Source organism: Leucoraja erinacea, chromosome 8 (assembly GCF_028641065.1).
Source record: "Leucoraja erinacea ecotype New England chromosome 8, Leri_hhj_1, whole genome shotgun sequence".
In the NCBI taxonomy this organism is placed as follows: Eukaryota; Metazoa; Chordata; class Chondrichthyes; order Rajiformes; family Rajidae; genus Leucoraja; species Leucoraja erinaceus.
In genome coordinates, this window is record NC_073384.1 from 29,620,532 (window position 1) to 29,644,018 (window position 23,487).

Genomic DNA, 23,487 nt, shown 5'->3' on the forward strand with positions numbered 1-23,487 from the left:
GAAATTATGTCATTAAATTCTCTTCCAATTGCAAACATTTCGCTGGTGAAACTCGATTTGCAATTAGAATTGTCCCATTGGATTTCCTGTGTGGTGCAATTTGACTCAGAAATAATTGAAATCATATTCACCTCCAGAAATAATCAATTTTTATCCAGGAAGTATTGACTAAAGCTACGCCATGTGCATTAATTAGATGTTCCTGGTTTTTTGAAATTCTACAGTTTAATAAACTATGTTGACACAGGTGCTTTTGTGAAATACATCAATATGGCTCCCATTATCAGCGGAAAGCTTCATTCGTCTTTCTGGGTGGTGGACAGAAAGCACATTTACATTGGCAGTGCGCACATGGACTGGCGCTCTCTAACTCAGGTAATTTTTGTCTGATAGCCAGACCAATGGATAATTGCATGCAGTTTAACATTTGAATATGGTCAAATTTCCATGGACAACTAGTCCAAGCCAGTTTACATGTGCAATGGATAGTAGAGGAATATTGAACAAGAGATTATGAATAACCAGCATACATACTTGATAAAAAGCAATGTGGAATAGATATGTGTTGGTAAAAACTAACTGAAAAGCAAAAATAAGTTGCTATGACTGGCTCAGTGATAGGATAAATGTAGGTTGAGTTGCTTTAGACTGGTTTATCTGACTATTGCTGGGAAATAATGCTATGGCTTAATGAGGTTGAACAAATGGTTAACAAATAAATCTTGGTTGATTTGTTCAGCCTCATTACCTCTCATTAAAATTTGGTAAAATTAAGAAGCTCAACACCATTCAGGAGAAAATGGCCAGTGTGATTGGCATTCCATCCAGTATCCTAAACATTCTTTCCCTCCACCAATGTATCATGTTGCTGCTTTAAGTACTACTTACAAAATCCATCTCACTTTTTTTCCTAGCCTACTCTGACACAGCCTCCAAAGTACAGTGCCCCTATGCCAAAGGAACAAGGGCAGCAGACTTAAGGGAATATTACTAACTGCAGGTTCCCCACCACTCCTCCCCCAAGTTAGTCAGAGAGGAGTTAATCTGTGGAACTCATTGCCACAGAGGGCTGTGGAGGCCAGGTCAGTGGATATTTTTAAAGGCAGAGATAACCAAATTCTTGATTAGAACGGGTGTCAAGGGAGAAGGCAAGAAAATGGGATGAGGAGGCAGAGATCAGCCATGATGAATGGCAGAGTAGACTTGATGGGCCGAATGGCCTTATGCTACTACTATAACTTGTGAAGTTAGACACCATCCAAACATGAAACAATGTCATTCCTTCATCATCAATAGATTTAAATTCTGCAGCTCACTATTCATCAGAAAGTCTCCAAGAATTCAATAAATTAGTTCACCACCACCATCTCAAAGGCAATTAGAGATGAGAAATAAATGCTTGCCTCACTCGTATCCTGAAAAATGATTAAAAGAAAAGAAACTTTGACTGATTTCTCATATAATGGAAGGCCAAAACAAGATAATATCTATGATAATTAGTAGTATTATTCCTTGTGAAGGCTGTGCATTAAAGATTCTTATTCTCTTAAATATTTTGTATTTTCATCACAATGCTCAGGGTTAGGTGGCAGCAATAAATCCAGATCAGTTTATTGAAAGACAGCTGAATGAAACCTGCTGTTTGTTCACCTTGGGGAAAATACTTATTGCAGTGGGGAATAAAACTCTTGACACTTTTACAGTTTGGCTGGGGACAGGAGAATAATTCAAGTTCAAGATTCAAGTGAGTTTATCGTCATGTGTCCCTGATAGGACAATGAAATTCTTGCTTTGCTTCAGCACAACAGATCATAGTAGGCATTGACTACAGAACAGATCAGTGTGTCCATATACCATTATATAAATATATACACACATGAATAAATAAACCGATAAAGTGCAAATAACAGATAATGGGTTATTAATGTTCAGAGTTTTGTCCGAGCCAGGTTTAATAGCCTGATGGCTGTGGGGAAGTAGCTATTCCTGAACCTGGTTGTTGCAGTCTTCAGGCTCCTGTACCTTCTACCTGAAGGTAGCAGGGAGATGAGTGTGTGGCCAAGATGGTGTGGGTCTTTGATGATACTGCCAGCCTTTTTGAGGCAGCGACTGTGATAAATCCCCTCGATGGAAGGAAGGTCAGAGCTGATGATGGACTGGGCAGTGTTTACTACTTTTTGTAGTCTTTTCCTCTCCAGGGCGCTCAAGTTGCCGAACCAAGCCACGATGCAACCGGTCAGCATGCTCTCTACTGTGCACCTGTAGAAGTTAGAGAGAGTTCCCCTTGACAAACCAACTCTCCGTAATCTTCTCAGGAAGTAGAGGCGCTGATGTGCTTTCTTAATAATTGCATCAGTGTTCTCGGACCAGGAAAGATCTTCAGAGATGTGCACGCCCAGGAATTTGAAGCTCTTGACTCTTTGATATAAACGGGACTGTGGGTCCCCATCCTACTCCTTCCAAAGTCCACAATCAGTTCCTTGGTTTTTCTGGTGTTGAGGGCCAGGTTATTGTGCTGGCACCATATGGACAGTTGCTCGATCTCTCTTCTATGCTCTGACTCATCCCCATCAGTGATACGTCCCACGACAGTGGTGTCGTCAGCAAACTTGATGATGGAGTTCGCACTATGACCGGCTAAGCAGTCATGAGTATAGAGTGAGTACAGCAGGGGGCTGAGCACGCAGCCTTGAGGTGCTCCCGTGCTGATTGTTATCGAGTCTGACACATTTCCACCAATACAAACAGACTGTGGTCTGTGAATGAGGAAGTCGAGGATCCAATTGTAGAGGGATGCGCAGAGACCCAGTTCTGCGAGTTTGGTAACCAGCTTGCAGGGGATGATAGTATTAAATGCCGACCTGTAATCAATAAATAACAGCCAGACATATGAGATTTTGTTGTCCAAGTGGTCCAGAGCAGAGTAGAGGGCCAGCGAGATTGCATCCACCGTTGTTCTATTGTGGCAGTAAGCGAACTGCGGTGGGTCCAGGTTTTTGTCGAGGTAGGAGTTGATTTGCACCATGATCAACCTCTCAAAGCACTTCATCACCACAGGCGTTAGTGCCACTGGTCGATAGTCATTGAGGCACGTCACCTTACTCTTCTTGGGCACTGGTATAATTGATGCCCTTTTGAAGCAGGTGGGAACCTCAGACCTCAGAAGTGAGAGGTTGAAAATGTCCGTAAAAACTCCAGCCGGTTGGTCCGCACAGGTTTTTAGAACACGACCGGGTATACCATCAGGTCCAGGAGCTTTTCGAGGGTTCACCCCTCTGAAGGATTTCCTGACGTCGGCCTCTGTGACTGAGACTGAAATACTATAACAGCGAATGGGACATCGGTGTTCTCCCTATCAAAGCATGTGTAAAACGCATTGAGCTCATCAGGGAGTGATGTTTCGCTGACATTTCGAGCTGCCTCCTGATTTTGCCTTGTAGGAGGTGATTGCATTCAGGCCATGCCACAGCTGCGGAACATCTGTCTCATCCTCCAGCTTGGACTTCTTGTAGACCCACTGTATCATCAGACATGATGATATAATAATTTAGATTGCTGCTCAGAAATCAATGAAATTATTTCACCATTATACTGACTTAAACCAGCTTGAAGGATTTCAGAAATATTGCGCTCAGGAAATGCTATTTGATATCTATTACTGAAAATCCAGTTGGCTGCAGAAATGGTAATCATGTTGTTCTTCTGGTAAGTGTCATGTACCATAAAAGAGATGATCTGTACCATTGTATAATTACCTACACCAATAAGAGGAAGATGAAAAGATTGCGGGAGTGTTTATTGTGATTCATTTGAATGCACTGTTGATGTCCTAATGCAGGACTGCAGACTAATCTAAGGACAAAAAAGAAACTTCTTGTCATTCATGGAGGAAAGTTGCCACTTTCATGTCTTGTGTATTTTTATTCATTTGGCACCAAGGTCTGCAAATAAATACCTCGTGGGCAACATTTAGCATTCCTTTCTGAGGTTGGGTTACCAAATAACACATAATAAATTGTCAGTTTGTTTCAGGATAATGGACTTCAGTTCAAGCACTGCCTCCAGTGGGGTCAAGTATATTGCAATGGTTTTTACATCACACCTGAATTAAATAAACCAGGTTATAGTTCAAAACTTGATCAGCTCCTGCCTCAAGCATCATAGAATATAGAACAGAACAACCCTCCTGGCTCACAATGTCGATGTCTCTCACCATAAAGTTGAGGCTTCTTGTATTTGATTTTTCCATCCTGGGAAAAAGATTCTGATTGGCTGCCCTATCAACGTCTCTCATAATTGTATACACTTCTGCCAGGTCTCCCCACAATCTCTGACATTCCAGAGAAAACAACCCGCCTGTCCAAACTCTCTCTGTAGCTAATACTCCCAAATCCAGGCATCATTTTGCTAAATCTCCTCTCCAACCGTTCCAAAGCCTCCACATCCATCCCGTAAAAGGGTGACTAGAATTGCACACAATACTCCAAATGCGGCCTAACCAAAGACTTATGAAACTGCATCATGACTTCCTGACTCTTCTACTTAATGCCCCGAACTGTGAAAATAAGCACATCATATGCCTTCTTCACCACTCTGTGTTGCCAATTTCAGGCGTTCTGGACCTGGAGCTCAAGATCTAGGCCTAGTCTACTTTGGCCGCGCTGCCCATCAACTCTTTCTCATTGAGGGCCCTACTCAGCAAAAACTCTCTCAATACAGAGAACTATTTAACGATGAGCTTGGCAAGTTGCCCCTCAAGTACAACATCGCCGTTGATCCCAACGTCACTCCTGTGGTTCGAGCACCACTTTGTGTTCCGCATGCCATGCATGACAGAGTACACAATGAACTCAAGCGGATGGTCTCCATGGGTTTCAATGCTGAAGTTACTGACCCATCTGACTGGGTTTCCACCATTGTGGTCTCAACGAAAAAAAACAAGGAGGAGAAGCGGATTTGTACCACACACGTGCTGGACGGGTTAGCAGGCCACCCATTAGATACGGTGATTTTGTGTAACTATCTAAACTTCCCCATATGCGTTATTAACGTTCCGGTTCCTATATTACTTAGCCACCATGTTCCCACGTATCTATGCTTTATTTTGTTTCTACAAGGAAAGATGTAGATTGGTTATTTCCTACTAACCAATTGTAATGCTTGTTAGTAGTTGCTCCGCCTAATATGTGATTCATATTACCAAGAGCTTGCCTAAGCCATTCAGCCTGAATAGCTGCTAGGAACTGTAATGTCCTGCAGACCGATGCTGTAAGTGGACTTTAATAAACATGTGTTGTATCTTGATGTGTGTTTGACTCGACTCATAACACTCAGTACATTGTATCTCAGTTGCAACATAAACCTAAACTAGTGTGAATGCGTAATCAAGAGTCAAGAGAAACAAGAGTGTTTTTATTGTCATATGTCCCGAAATAGAACAATGAAATTCTTACTTACAGCAACACAACAGATATAAAAACATAGTACTCTGTAAAACTCACAATAAAAAACAAAAAAAACTTCAATATATATATAAAAAATACAAACTGATAAATAAACAAACAATAATAGTGCAAAATCAAAAAAGAATAATGCCCCCAAGTCTATATAGTTCAGAGCCTATTTGGAGGTTGCAGTGTTTAATACCCTGATGGTTTAGGGTTGATGGTTAGCATTAATCAACTTGCTGGGCTGAATGGTCTGTTTCCATTCTGTATCAATTAATCAATCGTCACTCTCGTTGTTTTCTCTAGTTTTTCCTAATGTCTTTGATATTACAATGTATTTCACGACTATGTTAATTGTTGTCCCTGTTTATTGATCTATATTTTTTCCTTTAAATATATATGATTTGTTCCTCAAAGTAAGTTTTGGTGCTCCTCAGTGGCATTTGAACAGCTGTGGTTGAGGTAAAGGCTCTACACTTCAAAAGCTGAAGGCTTTCCACTTCACTGTGAATTAGCTGGCGTAGGTGTGTGGTTTCCAGTTGCTGAAGTGCACATTGTGGGAGAGGGTAAGATTGAAACTTCCTCATGTGGATTAAGCAGTTGTCACTTCACATCCACAGATGAAGGAGCTGGGAATTATTGTGTACAATTGTAGCTGCCTGGCTCTGGATCTGCAAAGAGTCTTCTCAGTGTACTGGCAGCTGGAGTACCGAGACTCAGTGCCTGAAATCTGGTCGAAGAAACTGTTTGCCATCTCCAGTGAACATTCGCCTCTCAAGTTACAGCTGAACGAGGTTGAAGCTGAGGTCTACCTGGCCGTGAGTAGAATTTTGGTTCTTGTTATTGTGACAGAGCATCCATGAGTAGTTGTAGAACAATGTATTTGATTTTCTCCTTAAACTGCAAGTCTTGGTGCACCTCAGTGGCGTGTGAACAGTTATGGTTGAAGTAAAGGGCCCACATTTCACAGGTTGTAGGCCAGCAGCATAATCAAGGATGAGTCTGTCACACTCTCTCTTCTCCCCTCGCCCATCAGATAGGTACAGAAATGTGAAAACTCACACCTCCACATTCAGGGACAGTTTTTTCCCAGCTGTTATCAGGCAACGGAACCATTCCATCAACAACTGGAGAGTGGCACTGAGCTACTAACTATCTCATTAGAGAATCTCAGATTATCTTTAATCAAACTTTACTGGACTTTATCTTGTACTAAATGTAATTCCCTTTATCATGTATCTACACTGTGGATGGCTTGGTTGTAATCAAGTACAGGTGCACAATTTTTTATCCGAAAGCCTTGGGACCAGACACTTTTCGTAATTCAGAATTTTTCGGCTTTCGGAATGGAAGATTTTTAGCGTAGATTTTAACGGCTGGCTCAGTGGTAGAGTGCTCGGCTCGTATCTTTAATCAAACTTTACTGGACTTTATCTTGTACTAAATGTAATTCCCTTTATCATGTATCTACACTGTGGATGGCTTGGTTGTAATCATGTATTGTCTTTCCACTGATTGGTTAGCGAACAACAAAAGCTTAAAGGGCCTGTCCCACTATGGCAACCTTATTTGCGAGTTTAGGAAAGTGTCATGGTCTTGTTGTGTCGCCGAAAATTTGGCATCCTTCGACTAAGCAGAAGACCTCCTTCGACTATGTAGAGAACCTCCTATGACTATGTAGAAGACCTCCTTCGACTATGTAGAAGTCCTCCTTCGATGATGTTGAAGACTAGTTTCCACTATCTATGATTTAATCGCCGATGCTCTCGGGATAATTGGACACCCCATAGTGGAGACTGAAGACGACTACACGGAAATCAAACTATGACAAGCTACGAGTGGCTACAGCTCAAATGATCATCTAAAAAAAAAATGATGTCATGTTTACAATGTTATTTCACTTTAAAATGGCTTGCAGGGTGTTGTTTACAATCGTCCGGAGCCATGTGTGCAAGGGAGGAATTTGTGAAGAAAAACCTTGCAATAAAAATACAATCCTGCTGCTTGCAGCAGCCTTTTTGCTTGTATAGCCGAAAGGCAGACGCACAAGAACAAGAGGTGAAGAGGAAGCCCAAGAAGAGGTCTCAGTGGGTGAAGCCCCTCTTCTAAAGGAGATTTAGGTTGGGACCGTCTGAAAACCTGATAAATGTGCTGCATGAAGAAGATTTGGCTGCTTTTAAAAACTTTTTTTCCTCAACGAGCCATTGAAACGAGCAAAGGCGATATACTAACACTACGACTACCTTCGATTACCTACGATAACATCCGACCTATTACGACCTACGTCGACTAAACCTACGACTAAAAATAGCGATTTTCTCCATGCTGACCAATTTTTGCTCGCAGAAAAATTATCAACATGTTGAAACATTTTACGCAACCAAACTGAGGCCGCGGGTAATAGCCACTATCCTCTTGACCATGAAGGAGACTTACCTGTAACCACCTACGACCATGTGTCGACCATGCTGCGAGCTTGTGGCGAGCGCAGACTCCCCTAAACTCGCCAATAAGGTCGCCATAGTTTACACAGTACCTCGGTACATGTAACAATAAACTAAACTAAAATAAAATAAATTAGTTTGTGAAATTACACATTGAACATTATGAGCATTGTACACTGAGAGTGCAGTTGGAAGTCAGTTTTTCATGTTCAAGGTAGGGCAGTACTGACCTATACAGAGGACGCCTGAAATCCCAGCCCAGCACTGTCCTGCAAAGCCAATCACTAACTGAAGTGCACTTGCATTGTTCCTGAGAGCATTCCACATCTGAGTCAGTAGAAACTTCTTGTGGGTGATTTCTTTAAATGTGGAGTATCTGTTGAGCACTTGATTGATTCCACACTTGATCCCAGGTCAGGACTTGGTCATGTGGCAGAGGAGTCCAAGGGCAATGATTGCAGATTCTGTTGGGAAGGACAAATGTACACATAAATATGTACAAAGTCACAGACACCTACTCGCCCTCCTGTAGTGGAATTCAAATAACGTTGAGATGGAATACAGGAAGGAGATAGAAAATTAGTAGCATTGTGTCAAGATAGAACCTGGCCGTGAATGCCAGCAAAATGAAGGAGCTGGCTATTGACTTCAGGAAGCGGAGTGGAGAACATGCCCTTGTTTGTATCAGTGGATTTAAAGTAGAGATGGTCTCTTCTCCACTCTCCCATTGAGCAGAAGATACAAAAGCCAGAAATCCTAACCAGAAGATTCAAGAGCAGCTTCTTTCCTACTGCTTGAAGAGATCTCTCATATGCTAAGGATGAATTTTAAGATCCCACTGCTCAAATTATGCCTGGTCAAGTTCATTTACCACTTCAAGGCTAAAGCTGGTGTTGGAAATTGCAGGTGAGTGTAGGCTTCAAGGGAAACTGCTGAATGTGAATTAGAAGCTGAGCATTGTCAAAGTTAATGTATGATCTACTTCCAGGTACACCCACTGCAATGGGTGACAGAAGACATGAGGCACCTGGAAGGCCTGCATCTCTGGTGTGAGAAATTCAAATTTGTTCACTATGCTAGAAGGTCTGAGATGATTAGCTAAAAATAGTACAAAACAGACCCAAGTTCACATGGCATCCAATAGTTTCCCCCCTATTTTGGGCTGGTGACCAGCTATTAATCTCAGCCTACTCACACTAGCTGTGGGCTAAATTGAAATAAAATTATGAATCCTAGACCTTGCGATTATCAGCATTTGACATTGACCAAGTCGCATTTTCTTTTCCAATAGACCTCTCCGGCCCTTCTGTGCCCCAATGGCCGTACCAGGGACATCGATGCTGTTCTCAGGGTTATTGCCAGTGCCAGGAGATTTATACACGTAGCTGTCATGAATTTTCTGCCTCTTATCAACAACACCAATGTCCAGAGGTTAGTTAGTCTTGCATGCTTTCAATGATAATTTAGATAATTTGTAGTTGGTAGTACTTAAATTGCAAACTCTCTATACATTTGCATTGGCTCTAGTGTCACTGTAGACTGCTTGCTAAGCCATGAACTAAGGTTCTAAATTTCATTCCTGTTTCGTGGTGAACTAGGATTAAGTAGTGCTTGAATTCACATCAATTGACAATCTGGGAAAGTAAATGGAGGGAAAGTAGGGTCTCAACTCCATGCAAGAATTACCTCAAACGTATCTGATTTGGATTTGATAGTTTCATAGTTTGTTGCTGGTCACAAGTAAAGAGATGGGAACTTGGGTGATGTGATGGCATTTTATAGGCAAACCCCAGCATCGGGTAATCTTTTCAAAAGAGGGATAAAGGTACAGTGGGTGGCTGGGGTTGCAAAATACATTTTACAAACTGTAGAAACAAGGAACTGCAGACGTTGGTTATACCGAAGATAGACACAAAGTGTTGGGGAAACTCAGTAGGTCAGGCAGCATCTCTGCCTGAAAAGGATAGGTGACGTTTTGGGTTGGGACCCTTCCTCAGAGTCTGCGGAAGGGCCCTGACACAAAACATCACCTATCCTTTGTCTCCAGAGATGTTGCCTCACCCGCTGGGTTGCTCTTTGTGTCAATCACACTTTACAAACTGGCTGGGGTAAATCTCACACCAGTGCTTTGTATCTTTATTTCTTTATGCACCTAATGCAGTTTAGAAATTTGGCAACATGTAACCAGATGCTGTTTATATTCCAGACACAACAAATCAATGCAATTTATGCACTTGGCAGCTTATAGATGCTCCATGATATTGTCAACAAATTAATTCTCATAATAGTACACAGAACATCAAGACAAAAGTTGAATTGCTTACTAAATTGCTAATCAGTGCCACTTAGAATGTAATTTACTGGGTTATTATTCCAAGTTTGGAGGGTTTGCTGACATTAGCCTAGTAATCTTTGGTCCATATCGCAAAGGTATGATATTCGCCATTTTTTAAATTGAGTGTTTAGCTTTCTCACAGAACGTTGAGACCCAGTTGAAGCTTAGTTTTTTCAATGATATGTATTGGCTGCAGTATCCAGTCACAGGATGATCTGGTTCTAGACTTTATTCACTCCTCAGGGTGGAGAGCAATCTTTATAATATAATTGGTTAACCCTAACCCTAAGGGATGCCAGAGAGTAATGGTGGATGGTTGTTTGTCGGGTTGGAGGCCAGTGACGAGTGGGGTGCCACAGGGATCTGTGTTGGGTCCACTGTTGTTTGTCATGTACATCAATGATCTGGATGATGGTGTGGTAAATTGGATTGAAATATGCAAATGATACTAAGATAGTTGGGGTTGTGGGTAATGAAGTAGAGTTTCAAAGTCTACAGAGAGATTTATGCCAGTTGGAAGAGTGGGCTGAAAGATGGCAGATGGAGTTTAATGCTGATAAGTGTGAGGTGCTACATCTTGGCAGGACAAATCAAAATAGGACGTACATGGTAAATGGTAGGGAATTGAAGAATGTAGGTGAACAGAGGGATCTGGGAATAACTGTGCACAGTCCCTGAAAGTGGAATCTCATGTAGATTGGGTGGTAAAGAAAGCTTTTGGTGTGCTGGCCTTTATAAATCAGAGCATAGAGTATAGAAGTTGGGATGTAATGTTAAAATTGTACAAGGCATTGGTGAGGTCAATTCTGGAGTATGGTGTACAATTTTGGTCGCCTAATTATAGGAAGGATGTCAACAAAATAGAGAGAGTACAGAGGAGATTTACTAGAATGTTGCCTGGGTTTCAGCAACTAAGTTACAGAGAAAGGTTGAACAAGTTAGGGCTATATTCTTTGGAGTGCAGAAGGTTAAGGGGGGACTTGATAGAGGTTTTTAAAATGATGAGAGGGATAGACAGAGTTGATGTGGAAAAGCTTTTCCCACTGAGAGTAGGGAAGATTCAAACAAGGGGACATGACTTGAGAATTAAGGGACTGAAGTTTAGGGGTAACATGAGGGGGAACTTCTTTCCTCAGAGAGTGGTGGCTGTGTGGAATGAGCTTCCAGTGAAGGTGGTGGAGGCAGGTTCGTTTTTATCATTTAAAAATAAATTGGATAGTTATATGGACGGGAAGGGAATGGAAGGTTATGGTCTGAGCGCAGGTATATGGGACTAGGGGAGAATATGTGTTCGGCACGGACTAGAAGGGTCGAGATGGCCTGTTTCCGTGCTGTAATTGTTATATGGTTATATGGTTATAATGGAATATTTTCCACAATCTGAATGGTTTGATTCTCATTAAATGCAGAGAAGGTAATTATCATTTTACCACCTGTTTATCTGAGAACCTTTTCTATACGTTTAGCTGTGAGACTACATCCCCACACCCACCCCACCAGTAAAAACCTAATCATTAAACATCCGAGGAAGTTCTGATTACTTTGCACAAAATATTGATCCAGGTCTCCATTAAATCTTTTTTTACTTGCTCGAGATATTTCAGAGAAACATAAAGAACGGAATTGAGTTGATAATTAGAGTTGAATACCTGTGCTGCATCTTTTAATTAGATTTGTGTCCAGTCCAAATTCAATTTGTGTGTGGCTTGATGCATTGTTATTTGTTGACAGCCCCATGTATGGGATGAGACTTGTTTCACCCTGTATGTGTGATTTATCCACTCCTGCAGATGTTTGGATGTGATTTGTTTACAGCCCGATTCCCTGGGATTAGATTTATCGATAATCCTTTGTATAGTGTATAGATCTGGACTCTAGGTTTAAAGTTGTACATAGACCAGTTTATGTAGATTTAATCACAAATGTTCAGACATAGAAGGAATTGTTGTTGAAGTGAAGATCACTCAAGTGGTGCACCAAGTGATTAAATAAAATAATACATCTACACGAGTCCCACCTGCCTGCATTTGGCCCATATGCCTCCAAACCTGTCCTATCCATGTTACTATCTAAATGTTTCTTAAACATTGCGATAGTACCTGCCTCAACTACCTCCTCTGGCAGCTCGTTCCATACAACCACTACTCTTTGTGTGGAAAAAGTTACCACTTAAGTTCCTATTAAATCTTTCCCTCCTCTTGTGCCTCTGCGCTCGCTGTTGAGATATGAAAGGAAAATGGAACACTTGGAGGAAGCCCGTGCAGAGGCGTGAAAACATGCAAGCTCCACACGGATAGCACCAGAGGTCAGGATCAGATCAAGGTAACTGGAGCTGTGTGATAGCAGGGCTGCAAGCTGTGCCAATGTATTGTTCACTCACAGCCACCACCTCAGATACTGGCACCATATGTGTTTTGAAAGGCAGCTCTGAGTGGGACTGGCACATAGTGTAACACTGCAGAGTAGAGGGTTGCTGCCAGAGCAGAGGGTGTTGATATTGGTTTCTTATTGTCACGTGTACCGAGAATTTGTTTTGCCTGCTTTCCAGGCAAATCCAATCATACACGAGTACAATCAAGTCATACACAGGCACAGCAGGAGGGTGCAGAGCATGGGGGAGGTGAGGTAGCACATGCATTTTCCTGCAGATGAGCCCTTCCCTGGGGCAAGGAAGGAAGTTGGAAGTGCACATGATGAAATGCATGCAGCATTGGCGAGTCCTGCTCAATGCATCCATTTAACATTGCTGACAAATCAGGCGTCAGCGTGATGCATGACTTTTTTCAGAATTTAATGAGGGCTTCACTGTGGTGCAACGGTAGAGTTGCTGCCTTCCAGCGCCAGAGATCCGTCTTTGCTCCTGACTACAGGTGCTGCTTGTATGGAGTTTGTACGTTCTCCCTATGATCACATGGGTTTTCTCTGGGTGAAACATAGTAACATAGAAAAGAGGTGCAGGAGTAGGCCATTCGGCCCTTCGATCCAGCACCGCTATTCAATATGATCATGGCTGATCATCAAAAATCAGTACCACGTTCCAGCTTTTTCCTCATATCCCTTGATTCCGTTAGCCCTAAGAGCTAAATCTAACTATCTCTTGAAACCATCCAGGGAATATGTTGCTCCGGTTTTTTCCCACACTACAAAAACTTGTAGGTTAATTGGCTTCTGTAATTTGTAACTTGTCCCTAGTGTGTAGGATAGTGCTAGAGTACAGGGTGATCGCTGATTGCCGTGGACTCGGAGGGCCAAAAGGCCTATTTCCACACTGTATCTCCAATGTCTTAAATAAAGTCTTTCCTTTCCAACATCCAACTCATTCAGGAACATAGAAAGTTGAAGCACTGAAGAACTGTTTGGAGCGGTTGAGTTTACTTTCACTTCTCAGCTCTGATTCCATAGACCTTCATTGGTCCCTACCATTGGCCAAGTTGGGATATCATGTTACAACTGTACAAGACATTGGTGTGATCAGAATTGTAGTACTGTATACACTTCTGGTTGTTACAGAAGGATATGATAAAGCTAGAGAGGGTGAAGAAAAGAGTTAAGGGCATGTCCCACGAGCATGCAGCAATGCCGCGGCCTAACGTGGTCGCTTGAGCCATATGGCCTCGCGGGGCTGGTCCCACTTCGATCGCTGGAGCCGTATGGAGTTGTGCAGAGTTGGTCCCAACATCGCGCGGGAATACGAAAAACTGACACTGCCCAAAAATTCAATGCGGCAAAGGCCTGCCAGTCCGCAGCCGCATTGAGGCCGTACGCACCGCCTCGACAGGCGTGCGCAGCATCTCGACGCCATACGCAGCGTCTTGATGCCGTACGTCACGCGCGAACTTCCCGTGGAATTCGCTCGAAATTCACGTCAACTCGTACAGGATCACTCGACCTCTGCGCGGCCCCCACTTCCGGTTTGGTCGCGTTTTCCGCATGCAGTCGCATGCGGAAAACTGAGGGTTGGGTGTGCATGCGTGCTGTGTTCGTGATATTTATTTAGTTGTTTATCTTTATTATTTTACCGTGTATGTATCGTTAGCTTTTAGAAATGTTTGAATGCTGCACTGACTGGCTGACATTTTAAATTTCGTTGTACATGGTCCATGTTACAATGACAATAAAGAAACTATTCTATTCTATGCTCGTGGGACAGGCCCTTTACTGGAGGGCTTGAGTTAAAAGGAGAGTCTGAATACACTGGGACCAATTTTCCTGGAGTAAAGGAGGTTGAGAGGTGAGCTTATAGTATTTTTTAAATGTTGAAAAGATAAGGTGGATGGTGATAGTCTTTTTTCCAGGAAAGAAAATTCTAAAACTGGGGCCTAGGTTTAAGGTGTGAGGAAGAGTTAAAGGGGATCTGAGGGGCAGGTTTTTCACACAGACGATGAAGGGGATATGGAACTAACTACCATAGGAAGTTGTAGAAGCAGTTATAATTACAACATGTAAAAGACATTTGGACAGGTTCATTGATGGGAATAGCTCAGATGGATAAGGGCCAAATGTAAACAAGGCATGGGGGAAGGCATCTTAGTCAGTATTAATGATTTGGGCCAAGGGCCTATTTCTACATAAAGACTTCATGTAAGACAAATAAGTCCATTCTGCCTGGATGAAATGACTATTTTGCTCTCTTTTCCTGGTGGTTGCAGTTCAGGGTACCATTAAATCCATTGATTAACCTGTTGAAATCACTACCCATGGAATATAGCTGAGAAATTGGCTAAGGCTGGAAACCAAGGCCACTGGAACAAATAGGCTGCATTTGTTCCACTCAGGGAAAGCAATAATTGTGTTCTTTATTCCCAGGTACTGGCCTCTGATAGAAAACGGGTTGCGGGAAGCTCTCTTTCTGCGGAATGTGAAGGTGCGACTGTTGGTCAGCTGCTGGAAGGAAACGTATGCGCCAATGCTCAATTTTCTGTGGTCTCTCAAAATGTTCTGCATTAAACCCATCAACTGCAGCTTTGACGTGGTGAGTGTAGCTGACGGCACCAGTTCCTATCCCCTTGTGCATGCCTAATGATTGGCGCTCCACAACTGACAACCATAACAGCACCTGCCTCAGCCCTATGCTCTGCAGTTGCTGCGGTGGGTTTAGGACGTGGGGGAATAGTTATCTGGCTTGCAGCACTAGATTACCATTGCACTGGTTGGATCTAATTAATGGCACTTGAATGATCTACAAATGGGTGGCACAGAGACAATTGCCCATAAACGAACCATGTACATTTGAAATACTCCACCAAACAAGTGGAGAGAAAAGTAGGGGTGAGTGTGGCACAATTAATTCAAAATGGGTACAATATTTGGCATAAGTTATACTCTTGAATGGATTCTGATAGACTGTTTTCAGTAATCCAAAGTCACGAGGTATAGAATATCTAAAGATGTACCTAGCAATAGATAAATTGCTAAACAAAGTCCAAAATCTCTCTTGGAATTTACATATTGTAACAATGGATTTGTTAACCAATTATGGCAATCAATCTCAATCTCAGTGGGTAAATTACTGGCCAGGCATCCAGAGGCTTGGAGATTTCAAACAGCAGCCGGAGAATTTTTGCTCAGGCAGTTAAACCATAGTGTCCACCAATGTCTGAAGAAATTACATCAGGCCTATCAAAGTGGTTCAATCTGAAATGGCCTTGCAAGATGCTCAGTTCAGACGCAATTAGGGGAGTACATATTAAAATAAGAAAACAACAAGGGTGTAAGACTTTGGGAACTATGAACCCGTCATCTCCCCCAACCTATTGTCCTATGCCATGCTTCAAAGGACTTATACTGTATCCTAATAGAAATAAGTATGTATTATATGCATTTGGAAAGTTAACACTCTCTATCTGATCTATAGATTCACAGTGTGTTGTATCCACATTGTTTTCTCCAGCCAGAAAATTACATCCTCCCTACATTCATCCCCACCTCCTACATACTGCATGAGTGCCTCAGTACCACAGCTAGACTACTTCAGAAAGGGAACAATGTCACTATTGAAGGCTTCCTAATGGATTACCATCATGAAATCACTGTTTATTAATTGGTTACCTTGAGAAAGTTGTAAACATGCCATAGGCCTGACAAAATCACAATAAAATAAATTGGAAATTAGAATTTAAAAATGTCTATTTGCCAGGAGAGCAAACCTCATTGCACTCTGCTGCAAGTTTACATTCATAATTGAATTGAGAAGGAATTGATTTCTATAACTCACACTGTCCATTAATGATGTCACGATCTCCCTGTCACAAAATTTCCCAAATAGTTTCTTGTTAAGTTTTATTGTAAGGAGATAAATGGAATCTTTTCTATTGATTGTAATTCTGCAGTGGGAGGATTTGGACGATCTTGTTAAAAAAGCACATAAAAACATCAAAGCTTCAGCCTTTGCTCATTGATGAATTCCTGTCTTTGAGACAGAAGGTTGAGACCTATTCTGAAGCCTTGAACTCGTAATCCACTGAGTGCTACATCATTGGAGGTGCCATTTTTACGTGCTTTTAAAGTTCTCTGCCCTCTAAAATGGAATTAAAATAACTTTGTGGTGTCATTTAAAAACAATAAGGGAGTCTTTGCCTAAAGATGGCCTTAAGCCAAATCCATTGAATAAAAAATAAAGGAAATGAGCACTATTTCATTGCTTATTAAAAATTGTTATTGGTAAATTGACAATTGCTCTCCCTTACTTTATTAGCCATAATTACTTTTCAAAAGTATGGCTTTAAAGTATTTGGGATCATGACATAAATCCAATACTTTTTTGCTCGACTGAGATAAGATCATATCAAAATATACATAGGCTCTAAATGTGTAGAATGTATTTAATTTCCCCCTTTGTTTCTCCATTTGTGAGTCTTAATCATTCTGGAACTTGGTTCAGTAGTGTGTTTGATGCTGATACTTGAACAGATTTAATTACAGGATCCACTCACTTACATAGAAACAAGGAACTGCAGATGTTGGTTATCCCAAGGAAAGAAGGATCTTGAGCTTTTGTTATATGCATCTGCATGTGATATTTGTGTGGAAATTAATCCCCGGTTGATGTGTTAAATGATCTGATACAGAAATTGGACATAAACTGGAAACTGAAAAGTAGGGGAACGCTGTCCCCCTGCGTATCCCAGCCCCTCCCCCATTTCCATCGCTGCTTCCTACACAATATACACGTTTTGTTCTTGAGATGCTGCTTGACCAGCTGTGTTCTTCCAGCATTTTTGCTTTCTAATTCAGATTCCAGCATTTGTAGTCTCTTTTATCTTTATATTAGAATGTTGAGAAATTCAGAAGGGAACTGGTAATTTTAGATTTATGAAGGGATGATAGGGTTCTGACCCAAAACTTCACCTATCCATGCTCTCCAGAGATGCTGCTTGACCCGTTGAGTTACTCCAGCATGTTGTGACTTTCCACTAACTTATTTCTTGACATTCAACATTGGATTGTCGCGAGTTAGACTTTGCAACAATGTTAGGCTCACCACTATCCAATTTCCTTATATGCATCTGCATGTGATATTTGTGTGGAAATTAATCCCCGGTTGATGTGTTAAATGATCTGATAGGCATGAAATGCCAGCCTACTACTCTTTTAAAATTCCATTATTTCAGCAACCTAACATCTTGGAGGTTTCATCCAGCGAGGCCATTTGGTTAGAGGTCAGGAATAAGAAAGGTGCGAACATTATGATGGGGTTATACTATAGGTCTCCCAATAGCCATGGGAGCTGGATGAACAGATATGAAGACAAATCATAGAAAATTATCTAAACAATGGTGTTGTTGTCGTTTTACTTGTTTAACTTCCCCAATATTGACTGGGAAGTACTAAGTACCAGGGTCTTCGATGGGGCAGTATTGTTCAGTGCGTCCAGGAAGGTTTCTTGAAACAATATGTTGATAGTTCAACTGGGGATGGGGTCATACTGGATCTTTTATTAGGAATTTCCCAGGCCAAGTAATGGAAGCTTAATTGGGGAAGCATTAGGTAAACCGTAATGACATTTTCGAAGGTTTAAGATACTTATGGAAAAGGCTGTGGTGGCCAAGTCAACGGATATTTTTAAGGCTGAGATAGATAGATTCTTGATTCTGCTTTTATCACATGAACTGATGAACATGAATTTACGAAAAGGATAGGACTGATCCTCAGATGAAAATGCAGAATTGAGGAAAAAGCATGTTGCAATAGTATCATGGAGGAATGGAAAGAAACACATTGGGCGACCCACAGGTGAGGTACTGGAAGACTGGAGGGTGGCTAATGCTGTGCATTTATTTAAGAAGCAAGGATGAGCCAGGGAATTGCAGGGCGGCAAGCATAACATCAGGAATGGGAAAGTTACTGGAGGAGATGCTGAGAGACAAGATCTATTTATATTTGGAAAGGTAACTACTAATTATGAATAGTCAGCATGGCTTTGTGCATGTGAAATCATGACTCATGAATTTGATTGAGTTTTTAGAAACGGTGACCAAGATGATTGATGGGAGAATGCGGTAGACATTGTCTACAAGGACTTTAGCAAGGGTTTTGACAAGGCTAGTACGGAAGTTGAGATCACATGGGATCCAAGGTAAGTTATCCATTACTTGTTAGCTTAGTGGAGGGAACCAGTGGGTGGTAGTGAGTGGTTGTTATTCTGGTTGCAGCCTGTGTGGCACAGGAATGTGCTGGGTATCCTTTTGTTTGTCATTTATGTTAACGATTTGGATAAGAATATAGGTGGCATAGTTAATAATTTTGCAGATAAGGTTAAAATGGCTGATGTAATGGACAGTGAGCGAGGTTGTCTAAGATTGCAACATGATCTTGAAAAGTGGGCAAAGGAATGGGAGATGGAATTTAACTTGTGCAAGTGTGAAGTGATACATTTATGGAGATTAACCAGGGCAGGACATGTACCGTGAAGACAGGAGCCTGGGGAGTGGTGTAGAATAGAGAGACTTTGGGTTACAAGTGCATAGTTCTCTGAATGCGAAGACAGGTAGGCAGGGTGGAGAGCAAAGTGCATATTCACCTATGGGACACTGAGTACAATTGGGATGTCATGTTGCAGTTGTACATGATGTTGGAGAGATCACACCTGGAATATTGTGTGCAGTTCTGCTCGCCATATTACAGGAAGGATGTAATTAAGCCAGAGAGGCTGCAAAAAAAGATTCCCAAAGATGTTGTTTGGACTGGAGGGCGTGATTTTATATGATGACACTGGATAGGCTAAGTGCTTTCCCTGGTGCAAAGGAGGCTGAGGGGTGATCTTACAGGGATTTATAAAATCATGAGCGGCTTAGATAAGGATAGTCAGTCTTTTTCCCAGGGTAGAAGAGTCTAAAACTAACAATATACTTGTACTGAATCTGAGATGCTTATCTTATATGTATCTAAGTACTTATGCATTCATAAGATCATAATTGATAGAAGCAGAATTAGGCCATTCGGCCCATCAAGTCTACGCTATTCAATCATGGCTAATCTATCTCCCCAACCCCATTCTCCTGCCTTCACCCCATAATCTATGACACCCCTTACTAATCTAGAATCTATCTATCTAGACTAAGCGGAGGTTGGGCGATCATTTCGCCGAACACCTCCGCTCAGTCCGCAATAACCCCCCTCCCACCTGAACTCCCGGTGGCTCAGCACTTCAACTCCCCCTCCCATTCCCAATCCGACCTCTCTGTCCTGGGTCTCCTCCATTGCCAGAGTGAGCAACACCGGAAATTGGAGGAACAGCACCTCATATTCCACCTGGGTTGCTTGCGTCCGGATGGCATGAGCATTGAATTCTCCCAATTTTGCTAGCCCTTGCTGTCTCCTCCCCTTCCTTAACCCTCAAGCTGTCTCCTCCCATCCCCCCGCCCTCGGGCTCCTACTCCTCCCTTTTTCCTTCCTTCTCCCCCCCCACCCCCCATCAGTCTGAAGAAGGGTTTTGGCCCGAAACATCGCCTATTTTCTTCGCTCCATAGATGCTGCTGCACCCGCTGAGTTTCTCCAGCATTTTTGTGTACCCAAGAATCTATCTATCTCTGTCTTAAATATATCCAGACTTAGCCTCTACAGTCTTCTGTGGCAAAGAATCCCACAGATTCATCACCCTCTGACTAACAAAATTCCTCCTCATCTCCTTCCTAAAAGAACGTCCTTTAATTCTGAGGCTATGACCTCTAGTCCTAGATTCTTCCATTGTGATACTTGTATTGAACTGTATACAAAAATGATTTTTAGTGTACATCGGTACAGGTGACAAATAAACACCATACCATACCAAACTAGAGTGCATTGGTTTAAGGTGAGTGAGGAAAGATTTAAAAGGGAGCTGAGGGGCAATCTTTTCACACAAAAGATGGTGAGTATAAGGAATGAGCTGCCAGAGGAGCTGGTAAAGGTGAGTACAGTTACATTTGGGCAGGTTCATAAATTGGAAAGAGATAAGGACTAAATGCAGTCAAATGAGACAAGGGAGACGGTACCTGGACGTGGCGTCGAAGGATGAGAAGCCGAAGCGAAGAAGTGGAAGCCAAATAACTACATGGAAACGACACCGAAAAGCCAAAAAACCGAAAGGGCACAACGCTGAAAAGCCAAATAACGGACATGACATCGCCGGGCAGCAGGACTTGTCAGCGATTGGTCTAGCCCTCGCCTCCATTACAACACTGGCCGGGGAGATGAGAGGGTGGGAGTCATTTTCACCACACAAGACCGCCCGGGACTGGAAGGTGACTGGGCACTCTGAACCTGAGCACCAAGGTGTAAGCGGCCAAAGGAGCGCATCCCTCGGGACAGCTCCCACTCTCCAGCCGGGGTCAGCGCTGTCTGCCCACAACCTCCAACCGCCTTGTCTCCCCGTGCAGCCGCACTGTGACGGGCTGTGGGTCGGCAGCGCGCACACACACACAGACACGGGGCCGGGTGGAGCGGGGCCGCAGCTCCAGGCAGCGGACACATGGGGACAAAAACCGACAACGCCCCTGTCAGTTGCAGCAGAGTTGGGGACAGTCTGGTCCCTCCGCCCACCCAGAGTCATTGACCATGATGCACCGCCACTGGCACCCGACCCCCACACCAGGGTGATTCACCGCCCAACCCACATACTGGGTGATTCACCATCCCCCCCCCCCCCCCCCCCCCCCCCCCCCCCCCCCCCGGCACCCACACTGGGTGATTTCCCCCCCCACGCTCATGTCATGAGATTGATTTCAAGATGCTCAGGCTTCTAATGCAGTCATTGATCCGAGTGCCAAATCCCTTCATCTGTACTTGCAACTGAAGCTATGGGTGGATTAATAGACCTTGAAGAGGCATTGACACTATGTTTTTATGTGGAGGGGTAATAGAGATAAGGTCTGTGATTTGAGAGTAATGTATCGTCTGCGGGGGGGGGGAGAGTACGATTTACTCGACACCGCTGCTAAAATGGCACTGTTAAATACGCAAAGTGGGGGGTGGGGGGTGAATCACCCGGTGTAGGTGTCGGGGGGGGTGAATCTCGCCGTGTGTGGGTCGGGGGGGGGGGGGGAGTGGGGGAGGGAATCACCCCATGCGGGGGTTGGTGTCCAGGGGACGTGGGGGTGAATCACCCTGATGTGGGGGTCGGGTGCCGATGGCAGTGTCACAGTCAGTGACTCTGGGTGGGCGGAGGGACCGGACTGTATCCAACACTGCTGCAGCTGACGGGTTTTCGTCCCCACGTGTCCGCTGCCCGGAGCCGCGGCCCTACTCCACCCAACCCCGTGTGTGTGCGCGCTGCTGACCCACAGCCCATCACAGTGTGGCTGCACAGGGGAGACGAGGCGGAGGGCGGCCATGGCTGGACAGCGCTGACCCCGTGGGATAGTGGGGGATGTCCCGAGGGATACGCTCTTCGGCCGCTTACACCTCGGTGCTCTGGGTTCAGAGCGGCCAGTCACCCTCCAGCCCCGGGCGGTCTTGTGTGCGAAAATTACCCCCACCCTCCTGTCTCCCCTGGACCAATCACTGACAAGTCCCGCCCCCCGGCAACGTCATGTCCGTTATTTGGCTTTTCGGCGTTGCGCCCTTTCGGTTAGTTGGCTTTTCGGTGGCTTTTCGGCGTTGCGCCCTTTCCTTTTCGGTGTCGTTTCCATTTGGTTATTTGGCTTCCACTTCTTCGCTACGGCATCTCATCCTTCGACGCCACGTCCACACACGAAGGGAGACACTTTGGTAAGTTGTGCCTAGGGCCAGCTTCGGTATCATATCACTCTATAATCCTACGTGGAAGTCTTTTAAAGGCTGGCTGGTCAAAGCTCAGGGCCAGCACATTCCCAGGAGAATGAAAGATAACGATGCCAAAGTTAAAGAACCTTTGATGACAAGGGATATTATAAGTTTAGTAAAATAAAAGCATATTAAAGGATTAAGAAGCTGAAATCAGACAAGGTCCTTGAGGAACATAAAGGTGAGAAGGGGAAAATTTAAAGGGGTTGTGCCGGGCAAGGTTTTTATACAGAGTGGTAGGTGCCTGTAATGCCTTGCCAGGGGAGGTGGCGTAAGCCTATACGATAGCGATGTTTCAGAGGTAATCATGAGGGGGTGGGCTATAGAGGGATGCGGATCATCCACAGGTAGGTGCATTTTGGTCAGACATAGTAGAATGAAGAGCCGGTTCCTATGTTGCACTGTTCTAAGATCTGTGAATTTTGGGAGCCAAGCTGATACTATATATGGTGCTTTCAGCTCGAGTAACCAGGGAGGATTTTCTCAGCAATTACACGTGCACCTGGCATAGACTCTTGGTAGCTGTTTGGCTCTCTTCAAGAATATGATGAAAGATAATTTAAACACTTAAGGGTGCTTGAATGAAAAGTCGAAATGAATGCAAAATAAGGTCACATATGTCAGCAGGTGAACTGACAAAGAACTTTCAATTTAGCAGAAGTAAATTTTTTCTCCTTTTCCATTTTCCCAGTATTCTGCGACTAATGAAACTGTGAGAGAACAGGAGAATCTTTACGGAACATCCAGCCATATACATAATTGTCAGAAATGGAAGCTTTAGCGATAGACATGCACTGTAATGGGGAGCTCCTGTACAAGAGTGTACATTTTCAAGAATCCAATTGCTTTTTCATGACATTGTCTTCCTCATGACAAAGTGGAATCATTTTGCAATATCATTGTGCATTCTACAATGTCATTTAAATAATTTACTGATTGCATGGCAGCAGAGGATTCACTCATGAATAAAGAGCATTTGTGTGAATCATTTGCTGTCCTGCTACCATTGTGCAGCATTTTT

The 23,487-nt window shown here is 43.3% G+C and overlaps 1 protein-coding gene across 1 annotated transcript in view; it reads left to right on the forward strand.

Moving 5' to 3' along the window:
- LOC129699482 (inactive phospholipase D5-like) overlaps positions 1–23,487 on the forward strand; it is an 85,928-nt gene that overhangs the window by 34,204 nt on the left and 28,237 nt on the right. Inside the window, exons 5-8 of the mRNA XM_055639314.1 lie at positions 248–375; positions 6,068–6,265; positions 9,183–9,322; positions 15,033–15,198. Of these exons, the coding sequence (XP_055495289.1) occupies positions 248–375; positions 6,068–6,265; positions 9,183–9,322; positions 15,033–15,198 (632 nt within the window). The remainder of the gene's footprint in view (positions 1–247; positions 376–6,067; positions 6,266–9,182; positions 9,323–15,032; positions 15,199–23,487) is intronic.